General features: G+C 45.2%; 2 protein-coding genes across 2 annotated transcripts; both read left to right on the top strand.

The window, feature by feature from the left end:
* The first annotated feature begins 3,675 nt into the window (after window positions 1-3,675).
* Window positions 3,676-4,623, top strand: LOC127777054 (uncharacterized). Its single transcript, XM_052303565.1, has one exon. It carries the CDS (start codon window positions 3,864-3,866, stop codon window positions 4,362-4,364), a length of 501 nt encoding a protein of 166 aa, XP_052159525.1. The 5' UTR covers window positions 3,676-3,863; the 3' UTR covers window positions 4,365-4,623.
* Window positions 4,624-6,761: 2,138 nt separating this feature from the next.
* Window positions 6,762-8,053, top strand: LOC127777044 (uncharacterized). Its single transcript, XM_052303556.1, has 2 exons — window positions 6,762-7,088; window positions 7,419-8,053. Exons 1-2 carry the CDS (start codon window positions 6,862-6,864, stop codon window positions 7,852-7,854), a joined length of 663 nt encoding a protein of 220 aa, XP_052159516.1. The 5' UTR covers window positions 6,762-6,861; the 3' UTR covers window positions 7,855-8,053.
* Window positions 8,054-14,405: the final 6,352 nt, after the last annotated feature.

Below are 14,405 nucleotides of genomic sequence, written 5' to 3'. Positions count from 1 at the left end.
AGGTTGAGGAAAAGGGAATGGATGTAGTGGTAGTCGAGGGCATTCAAGAAGCCATCGTGAGGACGAGGACGACTCCCCGGCCGCAAGGACAAGGATGACTTTACCGGTCATGGTCGCAAGGAGAGGACGACTCCACCGGCCACCGTGCACTACAATCTCCTCCGCCATCGCGTATGTCGCCTCCTCCGCAGGCTAGCACCGCGTGCCACCATCTCCTCTGTCATCGCCTTAGCTAGCCGCCTCCGCTGCCACCTCCGCCAGCCGCCGTGCCATTCCTTTCCCGTCAACCACCGTGCGATGCAGGCTACGCGCCACCATGACTTCATCGCGTGCCCTAGAGAGACGGGGAAGAGAGAGACAAGGAAAGGAGAGAGAGGAGTTAGCCATTGACTAATGGGGCCCACATGGGTCCCACACGCCACGTCAGCCAAAACCAGCCACTATATTGTCGAGAGACTAAAATTGACACAATATTGTGAGTTGAGGGATGGATTATACCTTGTATTTTTTGTTGAGCGATGAATTTCAGACTCGGCAATAAATTAAGAGATCTAAAGTGAACTTACTCTTTTTTTACCGGTACAAGATTTTATCTTGCTTATATGTTGGCACTTGTTATCCACAATGTCACTACCCCCTCCACGTCCTGCATTGCTATACCTCTGCTTCTCTACGCCTCCTGGTCTGTCACCATTCTCACGTTCTCCTTCACCAAAGCTTGCATCTCCCATGAGGGCACGAGCATGGCTCCATGGCTTCTATACGTTAATACTATCTCCGTTTCAGGTTATATATATGTCTAGATTCATTAACATATATATAAATATAAACAATATTAGAATGCCTTATAATATAAAACAGAGGAAGTACTAGAAAAGCTCACTGTTGACTTTAATTTCAGCAAAAGATAGTGCAGATGTGATATATATATATATATATATATATATATATATATATATATATATATATATATATATATATATATATATATATATATATTGTACATATAACCTCTTATGTTACATGTACAAAATTGGATAACTACCCTTACCCTTTCTATAGAACTTGCTCTAGTCATCCCCATGGTGACATGAAGCATATGGGTCCAGGGATTGCAGCGACTTTGTTGGTGCGCAGCATCCAGCCACTGGATCGGAGTTGCGAATGTAAAGCAGATGGTCGTTGGGTGTTACAGGCATCTTACACTTCATTAATGCGACAACCTTTAACTTCATTAATTCAAGTATGCTACAATCTTCAACCACACAGTTTGGAGCCATGGAAGAAGGTTCAGGGAGCTTAGATTTATGTGAGACAGTGAGAGGCGACTTTAGAATTAGTGTAAAGGGTGCTGAGCTGTTCTTAAAGATATTCTCAATGTCAATTTCACTAGGGATTTTGCGGGATTTTGATAGAAACCAGATTAACTTCCCTATTGAAACGCAGTTTCAAGAGGGTTTCTGTGGTGGCCTTTCTGTAACAAAACTACACAATATGCTCAATTTTCAATTGGGCTTAGAACTTTGTAGGATCAAGCGTAACATTACTGATCTGATCCCTTAGAATTCATTTTCTTTCCCTCCCCAGTTCCCTCTTTAGTAAAGCCATGCAGTCCAAACCTCTTCAAAGGACCAACTATTTTAAGAGGCTCACAAGTTTTTTTTTCTTAAGACTTTTATATTTTATTTAAAAATTAAGATTAGAATACAAAGGAGAGAAATGAAATTCTCCAGTACATCAACTTTTTTAGCATTGAGTATGACAATTTCATCGAATACAGCAAGAGACAAAACCAAGCTAGATAAACAATACATCAACTTGCTACACATCGACAACAACTGATGCTAATTCCATCCTTCTTCTAGAAGGTATGAGCTGTAAAATGAGAGCAAAGCATCCTCAGTTTCACCATACAACATTAAAAGATGTTATGGATAGGGAACTATGGCGTTGTCGAGACTATTACATCAACGGTCTCTATTAGCATGCACTCGCTTATGGGTGCATATAATTAAACCATGCTCATACGGACACGTACAATTGCATAGCCCAACTAGTTCACTATTCTTTCTTGGGCAAGTTGTATAGTAGAAGGTACAATTGTCACATTTAATTTTATCCATATAAGCTAATCTATATTAACTATAGCACACTAGCCTTAATATTTTTATTTTATTTGTTTGTTCAATCGACTCTTTATTTTCTTTTTTTTTTGTTGGAGTTTTGTTTGGAGATTGTCCCTTCTACGAGGGGTGGCTTCTATTTCTCTTCTCCACCTGAAGTATAAACTTATGTTGCACCTTTTAAAGCACTTGTTCTTATCAGCACCTTTCTTTTTCAAATCAACTTCTTATCCATTACTCGAGCCGAGCAATGAGTATACTGCTTAGAAGCTAGAATGCGTGTGATTGTAAGGTATACTTTGGTTTATTTTGTATTCCGTCTGTTAAAAATAAATTAACTTGCGATAGAATGAGATATTATGTACGATGAATTATGATATATTTAGATTGTATTTTTTTTTCTGACAGAGGAAGTAGTGTGAAGAACTGTACTGGTTTTATGTTGTTGCCGTATTTGCACGTTAAATCAGGTGGTTGTACGTACCCGAGAACCAACTTGCAACGTCAAAGACGCATGACGAATTGACGATGCCACATGCAACAGCAGCTACACATTTCAGAGGTCAGAACATTAACTCCGATACGCTCACCTTGCACCTTGTACATGTACGCCATTGAATGGTGCAGCTGTATATCACCCTTCAATCTGAAGATTCTAACGCGTTTCATTGCTTCCATCCAGCGTGTCCTGCTTGCCATAGCACAGTTGTACGTTAAATTAGCAGCTGGACTGAGCTGTGCTGCAGCAGCTGCCGGGTGAAACTCTTGTTTTCGGAGGCAAAGAACTCGAGATTATGTTTATGTTTTCTGTCAACTGCTCGTCTTTTTCGTGGCAAGATATTGACAACTAGTTGTACCAGTGACCAAATATGGCCTAATCAATCGCACAGTCCACGATTTGACGACAGAAAACGGCGAGCGCTGTGGTTGGGTTCGCATGATTAATTGTTGCATTTAAAATGTGGGTCATGACCGCTATGGCGTCATCTAAACTCAAAATATCTTACGGTTGGTTTCTACAACAGTCAGCACAGGCGTGTCCAATGCATGCCGACTCTTTGGGTCCCCATTCGATTCGAGACGCAAGAATATAGTAACGAATTTCTGTGACGATTTCACGAGAAACAGTCTAAATCCAGGTAGTGTTGAAGGAGGTTTTCCGTTCCTATTCGAAACGGCTACCGCGCGCGCGACACACCCCGCAAGCCTGCACGACACGTGAACACGAAATCCACAAGTAGAGCAAACCGTCCAACCACCCGGCGAAAGGCCGGACCCAATCAATGAATCAATCCACCATCGCGCGCGTCCGACGCCTCCCGTGCCCCGCCCAACCCCCACCTGCACACACCACCGCCCAAACCATCGCGTGGCGTCGTGCGGTGTCGCGACTCGCGCGCTACGCAACGGCTCGCGCACAGCGCGGCGCCTGCGTCACCCCCCCCCCCCCCCCCCCCCCCAATCTGCATCAAGGCCTCCTCTGACTCGCGCGAGTTGCGAGAGAGATGTCACGTAGGAGTAGTAATAAATAAACCCCCCGCGCCTTAATTCCCCCACCCCAACCGTCCCCGCCTCCTCTCCTACTCGGAGGCTCACGGAGTCCACCAATCCGATCTCCTCTCCTATAAATCCAGCGCCCCACCTTTCCCCACAAACAACGCAACCCAAAGATTCCCAGTATCCCGCATTGTGCATTTGTGAATTGTGAGTGTCGAATCCAAGAGTTGGAGTTCGTGTTCGATGGGGTCGCAGGCGATAGAGGCGCACAGGGAGGGGGCGGAGGTGTACCACGGGGCGGCGCTGTGCGCGGAGAAGGCGGTGGAGCTCCTCGCGGAGATCCACATGCCGCTGGGCCTGCTGCCGCTGGCGGAGATGGAGGAGGTCGGCTACAACCGCGCCACGGGGTTCGTGTGGCTGCGCCAGAAGAAGGCCATCACCCACACCTTCAAGCAGATCAGCAGGCAGGTCTCGTACGCCGCCGAGGTCACCGCCTTCGTCGAGGACCGCCGGATGAAGCGCGTCACCGGGGCCAAGACCAAGGAGCTCCTCATCTGGGTCTCCCTCTCCGACATGTTCATCGACAAGGACGACGCCTCCAAGATCACCTTCAAGACCCCCACCGGCCTCGGGAGGACCTACCCCGTCGACGCCTTCGCCAAGGAGGACGATGGCAAGGGCAAGGTCCCCGCCGCCGCAGCGGCCAACGGCAAGGAGACCGCCGTCAACGGCAAGGCCAAGTGAGGGTGGCGCGGGTTTCTTGCGGGGTTTAAGGTTAACTACCCTCTTAATTGATATACTTAGTCTTCTAAATAAAATCACGGCTGCTGTATTACTACTACTACTCTGCTCCGGTTTTTCATCGAGAGCGTTATACTCGTGTGTCACCTATCCTATTTTTTTGTCTGTTTTATCAAGCGGGGATTAATCTTGTGAACCTTACAGTAGCATCACGAGAAGTAGATGACTACCTGAAAGATGTTCATGATTTTAGACTTGAAAATCTTCTCTTGGCCGTAATTATAATCTACCTTACAGTTCTATTCGCAGACAAGAGTAGCTGTCGTATTTAAACATGTTGCTGGTGAGAAATTTATGACACCTGTTTAGGGGGACTAAAACAAGTCAATATCGCATCGGATATTAGGACATTAATTAAAAATATTAAACGTAGACTATTAATAAAACACATCCATAATCTTGAACTAATTCACGAGACGATTCTATCGAGTCTAATTAATCCATGATTAGCCTATGTGATGCTATAATAAACATTCTCTAATTATAGATTAATTAGACTTAAAAAAATTTATCTCGCGAATTAGCTTTCATTTATGTAATTAGTTTTGTAAGTAATCTATATTTAATACTCTAAATTAGTGTCTAAATAAAGAGACTAAAGTTATGTTCTTGGATCCAAATACCATCTAAATAGACGGATTGAATGGACTGTCTGAACCTTTTCAGCCGCAAAGAGTTTGGCATAAATTTGTACTGTAGGGAACATGATTGATGATGTCCTGTGATCCTACTTAATTTGATGATTGTTCGTGTACCATGCTACCATGACCATCACCATGCATAGACCGTACTACTACTACTACTATTTTGTGTTTAGTATAAGTTTATAACCACTGATGTAAATTTAAAAAATATACTACCTGGAGTTGGCTGCTATCTAAAAAAAACACGGTGAATGTTTAGTGTTCTTATTCGTACGGAAAATCGAATCCCAGTCAATAAAGCAAGCCCCAACCACATTGACGTGTATGATACTGCACGTGCTATTTTACCCAGTAAATGTTGCGGATGAAATTCCATATTACCCGTTTCATATTATAAGTTTGATTAGGTTTATAAAACAATTTAGCAACATCTAAAATACCAGACTGTATTAAGTAAAATCTAACATTAAATATATTTTGATAATATGTTTGTTTTGCGTTAAAAATACTACTCTAATATATTTTTCTATAAACTTAATCAAACTTACTATGAAAAAAGTCAAACGACTTGTAATATGAAACTGAGGAGTACGTTGAATGAAAGCAATAACTACAAAATTTTTTTGACGGAAAAAAGATACTACTACTATGTTTTGGGGTCGAAACCACGATTAGGCTGGCAGGGCTTCGTTGTAGAATTGATCCTTCCGGCAAGTTGGGTGACACGGTTGCGACTTGCGAGGAATTAATTCCTCGTAAGCACTATTTTTTTTCCTTCAAGAAACAATGAATTCACGAAAATTAAATTTCACAACATTACACTTCGTTCAAACTAAAGATTGAAGGTGTGGTAAAAAGATATAAAATTACCGTGAAATTTCTTATTACAAATTAACATGGAATATAATAAAAATAAGATTAAGCAGTAAATCTATCAAATTATAACGTTTATAGCTTTAACAGGAACAATATCACTAGAGATTTAAAATCTAAAATATGTAGTTTTATGATAATTTTAATATTAAATATATAGTTGTGATACTTAACTTTAAATATATAGTTTTATAATAATTTTACCTTAAATTAATAGTTTTCTGAAATTTACTCATGCAAGAAAGATTTTCTCTCTTTCTTTTACTTGAAGTAACTGCTCATTGCTCAATCAGTCAAAGTTGAGCAACCAACTCAACAACAAAGTCGGATGAGGTGAAGATCTCAGTTTAGACTTGACAATGGAGAAGAGCAAATATGAATCGGCATTCAGGGCTGATTTGTTTTGATGTCCTACCAAATCATTGGTAGTGCCAAATTTTGATAGTAGATTTGAACATGTTTTTGACACTACCAATGTTTTGGTAGAGTTGGACTATTTAAGTTGTATTAGCTATAGTAAATATTGGCATCAATCTAAACATCTATAAAGTACTATTTAAATTGCCAACTATTTAGCAGGACAAGTTTTGGCGTCAAAGCAAAACAGCCCTCAGAGTTTCAGACACAAGAATATAAAACGAGGCGAATACAGCACACGCGCCGACACGACTTCCACAAATTTTGGCAAGGAAAATCTCAGAAACCACCAAAACGACGCTTCTTGCGCCTGCTTCCCTCTTCCCCGTGCGTCTCCAACGTACGAACGAACATTGGCGACGTGGAGGCACCTGCGCCGAGCAAACGCAAAGCGCGGCCGTATTTATCCAACCCGATCGACCGATCGATCCCCAACCGCACGCACCCGAGCCCCACTGCATTCCCACCTCCCCAACTCCGCCGCACGCATCCCCGCACCCGCCACCATGGCTCGCCGGAGCGGCCTGATGCTACTACTCCTCGCCGCCGCCGCCGCCGCCGTCGCCTCCGCGGCCGTGCCGCCGTCGTGCGAGCGCATCGAGTGCCCGTCGTACGAGGTGGTGGACAGCGCCAACGGGTTCGAGATCCGGCGGTACAGCGACGCCATGTGGGCTTCCACCGCCCCCATCGAGGACATCTCCTTCGTCGCCGCCACCCGCACCGGCTTCCTCCAGTAAGTCCTCACTCAGTACTCATCACTCACCTCTTCTCGCCATGGAAAAGCTTCGGGCATGTTCACTTTGTTAAAAAAAAAAACTTTATTTGGCAACTATAATTACTTGCTAAAATTTTGGCAGGATTTCTTATATAGTTACCAAAATTTGGCAGTAAACTAAATATAGCCATATTTTTGACAACTTTACTAAAATTTAGTAAGGATGAAAATGACATCAAAGTAAATAGACCCTTCATCACAGGCTAGTACATGGGCTTTACATGGGCCACAAAAAAGTGTTTGGGCTTGAGATAACCCTGGGCTGAAGACATGTCGTTGATGGGCCAGGTTGTTCAACTACATCCAGGGGAAGAACGCATACAACGAGACGATCGAGATGACGGCGCCGGTGCTGACGCAGGTGGCGCCGAGCGACGGGCCGTTCTGCGTCTCCTCCTTCGTGGTCAGCTTCTACGTGCCGGCGAAGAACCAGCCGGACCCGCCGCCGGCGGAGGGGCTGCACGTGCAGAGGTGGGCCGGGGCCAGGTACGCCGCCGTGCGCCGCTTCGGCGGCTTCGTGGCCGACTCCGACGTCGGCGAGCAGGCCGCGCTGCTCGACGCCAGCCTGCAGGGGACCAGGTGGGCCGCCGCCGTGTCCGACGGGCGCAGGGCCGACCCGACGTCGTCGTACACGGTGGCGCAGTACAACTCGCCGTTCGAGTTCAGCGGCAGGGTCAACGAGATATGGATGCTCTTCGACGCCAAGGATGCATCCGACATGTAGACTCGATCGCACAGCTAGTGCTTCTTCACTAGCAGTGTAATCTTCAAAGCTTCTGGTCGGACGAATAATGACATCTTAAAGCCTTATAAACTGCTCTTTTTTTTTAAAAAAAAAAAGCCTTATAAACTGCTCGAGTGAACTGTTTTGCACTGTAAAGTACTCCCTCCGTTTCAAAATATTTGACACCGTTGACTTTTTAGTACATGTTTAACCGTTTGTCTTATTCAAAAACTTTTGTGAAATATATAAAATTATATGCCTAAATTAAAATATATTTAACAATGAATCAAATGATAGGAAAAGAATTAATAATTACTTAATTTTTTTAATAAGATGAGCAGTCAAACATGTGCTAAAAAGTCAATGGCGTCAAACATTTTGAAACGGAGCGAGTATGTAGTTGAGTTGTGACTCATGAGTATCGAGATTAACAACAATAAAAGTACTGTTTAGTTAACTATTTCAGCTCTGTTTCGAGGCAAGAATTTTCTTTTTCCTATCCGTGGAGAAAATAAACTAATTTTCTGAGACACTTTCAAGTGCATACCGGAGTACCTGATTCATTAGTTGCTACAGCCATGATTCTGTATAGAGACGATCTGGGCTGGGACCCTAATCCATTGGTTGTGCCCTTTTCTGAAGCGGAGACTTATACAGCGTTACGGCAAATGGATAGGAACAGTGCCCCCAGTCCGGATGGATTCGGTCCGGGATTCTATCAAGCAGCTTGGAGCACGATTGCCCCCTCCATTCACCATATGCTTCAGAGTTTTCATGGGGGGGTGGCTGACTTGGAACGGATAAATCGAGCATACATAGTTCTTGTCCCTAAACCTGGCAAACTGAACACTCCTGATGGATACCGGCCTATATCTCTCCAAAATTGCTCTGTCAAAATCATTGCTAAGACCTTAGCAAACCGGCTGCAACAAATTCTACCTGCTCTCATCGATGAAGATCAAACTGGGTTCCTCCGAGGTAGAAGCATTTCTGAAAACTTCATCTATGCCACTGAACTGATTCAATGTTGCTACAAGAGAAAGATACATGCTGCAGTGATTAAACTCGACTTTGCCAAAGCTTTTGACTCTGTCACCTAGTCTAGCCTTCTCTCAATTCTCCAGGCCAGACGCTTCCCTGACCTATGGTGTGCCTGGATTGCGCAACTTCTTCATACCTCAAAATCGGCTATCCTGATTAATGGCCTGCCAGGTAGATGGATAAACTGTAAACAGGGGGTGCGACAGGGAGATCCGCTCTCCCCATACCTGTTCATCCTGGTTGCTGATGTCCTTCAAAAATTGATTCAACAATCAGAGATAGCTCATCCCATTTATCATGATATAGCTTGTGCCACCCTTCAATATGCTGACAACACGATAATCATTTGTAAGAGGTTTGTTCCGGTCCATCAGGCAGTACCTTGCGGTACTGGTACCGCACGGTACTGAAATCATCCCTGCCGTTCGCTCGCAAGGGGCATGATGGGAACCTGTGGAAACGCACCGCTCCTGCGTCGTGTGTACAACCAATCCCCTCGAGCGTTTTCCTTTCTCTCTTCCCCGACGCGCAGCACCCCCGAGTACCCGGGAAAAAGCAGAATATTTGATGGAAGAACAGGAGACCTCTTCGAACAACCTGTTCTAATAGGGAAGGAGGGTGCGTGCGATAGCTATGACAGAAGGGGCTTCTTGTTCTCACTTCTATTTGTCTCTGATTTATCTCCTAAAGAAAGCCCCTGTCCCCAATGAAGTTCAATTGCTTTGACGAGTGAGTCTGATATAAAGAATTGACAAGCGGATTATACGTATGTAAACAGCCAGAATACCGAATCAGGTTATCATAAATCAGAGCCTGTTGACAATATACAGAGGTTTGAGTAGATTCATGAAGCTTACTGTGTAGAATGCTGGAATTTTCATTGGATTCAAAGCATTAGTTATAAAGCAGTTGTGTACAGTGTAGATAGGAATATTCCAAATTACCTATAAATTTTGTTTAGAGACTGTTTTTTTAGATGACGGAGAGAATGTTTTACCAAATCCTGCAGGGGTCAGGCTCAACCCGCAGACACACCGCCCTCTATTTTAAATAGGGTACGACATACTTGCCTGAATCTTCTCTCTCGGTTACTCAGTGGAGTGATCTCTCTCTTAAATTCCCATAAGGATAAGGAAAAGTAGACGATTCGAAACCCGTGCGGCATAAGATGAAGCCCTAGATATTCTACCTGTCTGCTTAAGTGGACAAACAAGGCAATATAATAATTTAGGAAAAGCCGGGATCAAGGCTTTGCAGGTTTAATAATAAGACACAAACTAGATACGGAATCGCTACGCTAAGTTTCTTTCTATATGGGTAATAAGTGTAGGGATTGACCTCACCGAGAAAGAAATAATAGAAAAAGAGCTCCTGTATAAAGATCTTCATTGGTCCGTAATCCAATTGTATACCACCACTGATAAACCCCAGAATAGGCGATATTCACTGGACTGGCGACGCCTCCTCGAGTAAAGGCTTCCACAGCGGGTTGACCAAAATGAGGATCCCAAATCGCATGAGAATAGGTCTTACGTGTAAAGGATCCTGTATCCATGATTCAAAATTTCCTTGCCAAGCCGATTCGGCCTGGCCTGGTCGGAAAGAGACTCTAAATCTCGAATATGCGCACCAAGAATAGATATCTATGTTAGCTAGCGGGGGCGGGCTTTCCCCTGGTAGTCCCGCAGCGTCCTCTGCCTAATCTATGCAGGGTAGGTGCTCTATTCAACAGTACAGGATGTCCCCTCATAACTTCTTGAAGTATTTCCCATACAATGGGTTCCTTTTCCCAAATTTTCCTTTTAGCAATCCTAACATTAGAAGTAGCACAAAATCACATGGAAGACCAATGGTAAATTGGGGAGTTCAAAATACCTTTATCAACCCGGGACATCCCAGCTGCGGGATTGGATACCCGCATCAGATTGAAGTTCCATATTTTTGCCTCCTAAAAGGAAAGAGGGTAAGCTTTCGGCAACACCTTTTTCAGATTGGAAAGGATGAATACTTGTGTTGGGTCCCGCAGACCAGGATAGCCTCAGATCAAAACCTAAATGTGCCAGGGGTTGATCATAGAAGCCAGGGCAATAAGTATTCAGGAATTTGAGCGCTTATGTAGCTAATAACTCTGCCACCTGAATACTTGATTCATTAAGGTCGTCACCCAATACCCGGAAGTCTCTTTCAAAACATGGGACTTCAGTCACCTTCGAACGGATATTTTTAGATTCTTTTGGCGTAGGCAGAATTCAAAAAACCTGTGTTTCAGCATACCTCATCTCAGAGTTGACCTATGAAAAAGAAAGCTTCTATGAAAACATTCTCTATTTCCTTCCTCGATCTGATGCCTTTAGACCTTACTCGGATTCGCATTCAAAGAAGGTGTTCAGCGAAAAATCTGCACTTGATGCGGCTGAGGAGGTAAAGAGCTCGCTTTTTGGGAAGCCCGTTCCCACCGCGCTCACGGCCCGGCTGGCCTGCCAGCGGTAGTGGGAATTCTCCCGTTCCCTGGTCAAAAAAGGGTTCGTTCTGAGGTGGAATCGAACCACTCTGTTAGGATTTAGAGTCCAACGCGCAAAGCTAAAGAGGATTTCGAGTCCTCTGCTCAACCTTTCCCATACTTTTGAACCTTCTAAATGAATGTCATTATGTTTTGATAATACACGGTTCCGGACCACCCCCGCGCTCACACCTCACCCCTCCTTCCTCTTTTATTGAGAATGGAAAAAGACAATGTTCATTGCTTCCTCAAAAAAAGAGTTCCACGGGTTCAGAAACCTCTGGCAACCCAATGGGAAATCTCTTGCAGTAGCTTTTACTAGAAATCCATTTCTTCCACCGAAGCACCACACGAAAGGACCGGGAGAGGCCAACAACCGGCGACCCCCCCGTCAACCAACTGCTCTTTCTTGCCAATCTACTTTAGATTTATTAATACTTTCATTGCTCCCCGAACAACCATTGCTTTTCTTCCGCGTGATTTGGCTCGGGTGCATCAAAACTTGCAATACGAAGATCCCTTTCAGATCAGTTTCAGCCACCTGTGAGGAAGAGGGTTCAGCTTTTCCACTCCAACCATTTTTCAAGGTTGTCATTTCTTCCTTTGAAAAGAAGTATTGGACCGCGAGCCCTTATACGCTAGAGAAATGCTATTCCTAGACCTATCGCTATCCCCTTTAGGAGGGCTATCCCTTTTACGAGCACCGTGCCTTTCCACTTTTCCGAAGTGGTATGCTTAACCACATCCAGTTCTCTATTTTCGTTTATAGTTTATCTGTGTTCAGTCAAATCTGCGAACTCGACTAGATATTCCTAACCAGGACCTTGAGATAACAGCCCATAGGGTAGCCCCTACAGAGCAAAAATCTAAGGTCGTAATACCGGAGTTCTTTCTTTGCTTCCAAGAAAATAGATTCCTTCTTCAACCCAGGTCATGATAGATAGCAAGCAGCTCCTATAACTTGATTGACAGGACCCAACCAACTAAACTATTGATTTTGGCAAAGCTAGACCTTTTGAGGAAAGCAGATGCAGATAACGAATATCAATCTTAATTTTTGTAGATTAATACGCTGGTAGGGGTTGATCAGGCAAATCCCAAAGCTAACCCCCTAACAGAACAACTCATGTGTGAAGTAGATAGATAAGTAGAGTTGCTTTCGCTTTGTTAACTTACGTAAGGTTGCGTAAGATATGTGAATGTAGTTACGCGTGCGACTCCGCCGATTCATCCCGTGGAGATGTGCCGTCGCCATCGTTGTTGCCGTGCTCGTCGATGGCGCACCGGCCGGGGGACGGGGAGAAGAGGAGGCCCCGTCAACCTGTACGCGAAGGGGTCCGGCTTTCCTCGACGCTCTCAAGCCATCTGGTCCTCAGCGCCGCCGCGCTTCTCGTCGACGACTATTGAGATTAATCCTTGTGTGCTAGATTAGTGTTTGTTTTATTTTGGTTAGTTGCATATCCATTGTGTGATCATGCATGTGTCGGCCTGATTGGAGGCTATAATTTCCTTTCCTTGTAATCGCATATTTAAGCAATACAAGAGTCTGGAAAAAGCGGCCAAGTTAGCACTTAGCAGCACCAAACAAGATGGTGTTCATTCCTCTGTCCGCGTGAGTTTTGTGTGTGTTCTTGCCGGCGACGTGAGTTTTGTGTGTGTTCACCGTGAGCCCTTCGCCTTGACGGCCTTGCCGTCGGCACCCTTGACGCCGGAGGTGTTCTCAACGGCGGACGCGGCGCCGACTTTTCCAATGGACGCTCCGACATCAGCCGCTGCCGCTTCCGTCTTGGAGACGAGCTCCTCCTCGGCGGCGCCGAGCTTGTCGTTCTCGACACGGTCATCCGGGGCCATCAGCTGCACGCTTCTCTTCTCCACGCTGGCGGTCGATGTGGGGAAAAATTCACCGGTGTGGAGATGGAGATGGAGAGAAAGAGGCGGCGTCAGACGAAACGATCGAAGTGGATAAGACCGAATCAGCCATGCGAAAATACAGAAATACCTTTCCACCTCCACATCCTAATACAGTGCCACCACAAGGACGAGTTGGTACCTCGCGGTACCCAGCGATGACAGCCGTTGGATCCTATCCACTCAACGGCGACGATTTGGTACCGTATTGGCCTGCTGTACGGTAAAAAAACTCCATTTGTAAACCTTCAACTCAGGATGTTCATCGACTCAAGGTCTATCTTTATCACTTTGCTCTTGCCACAGGGTTGAAGATTAACTTCTCCAAAAGCACCCTAATTACAATGCACACCTCAACTGCGGATACCGCTGCTCTGGCACAGATTCTTCAGTGCAAGATTGAGAGCTTCCCCATGTCTTATCTTGGACTACCTATTACACCTTCTAAGGTGAAGAAATGTGAACTTTAGCCGATGATCTCCCGCGTGGACAAGTACCTTGCCAGCTGGCAGGCCCGCCTTCTCTCATATGTGGAAAGATTAGTGTTAGTAAATTCTGTCCTTGACACTGTGCCAGTATACGCCATGTCTGCTCTTAAACTTCCAAAAGGAGTGATCGAAGACCTCAATAGGAAAAGGCGTGCATTCCTTTGGACTAGGGAGGACAGCTGCAGTGGGGCGAGGTGCCTTGTCGCATGGGACGCCGTCTGCACTCCGAAACAATTCGGGGGTTTGGGGATCAAGGACATTGGCAGACAAAAATGAGGCTCTGCTGGTAAAACGTCTGCACCATCTTCACTCCGGCCGTTCTCCCTGGGCCTCATGGATTTGGGAGGAACACTCTGACTGTGCCCTTGCTGAACACAGACCTCTGGGCCCTCATTGGGAGACATTGTCGGCGCTACTCCCCCTGCTTCAGAAGCACACATCGGTGAAGGTGGGTAATGGAAGCCGTACTGCCTTCTGGCATGATCGGTGGTGCGGAGACTATACCCTTGCTGACAAGATGCAACCGCTCTACACGCATTCGCTTGCATAGGATGCCACTGTCCAAAGAGTCCTGTCCTCTGACCTCAGACAACATTTTGCACCTCGCCTGTCGA

Source organism: Oryza glaberrima, chromosome 1 (assembly GCF_000147395.1).
Source record: "Oryza glaberrima chromosome 1, OglaRS2, whole genome shotgun sequence".
Taxonomy (NCBI): Eukaryota; Viridiplantae; Streptophyta; class Magnoliopsida; order Poales; family Poaceae; genus Oryza; species Oryza glaberrima.
This window is presented reverse-complemented; position numbering and strand designations above follow the sequence as displayed.

Excerpts from the sequence above, each read along its gene's own strand:
- LOC127777044 (XM_052303556.1), top strand. The coding sequence starts at position 6,862 with ATGGCTCGCCGGAGCGGCCTGATGCTACTACTCCTCGCCGCCGCCGCC. Across the intron at positions 7,089-7,418 it reads ACCCGCACCGGCTTCCTCCA|GTTGTTCAACTACATCCAGG; the intron begins GTAAGTCCTCAC and ends TTGATGGGCCAG.
- LOC127777054 (XM_052303565.1), top strand. The coding sequence starts at position 3,864 with ATGGGGTCGCAGGCGATAGAGGCGCACAGGGAGGGGGCGGAGGTGTAC.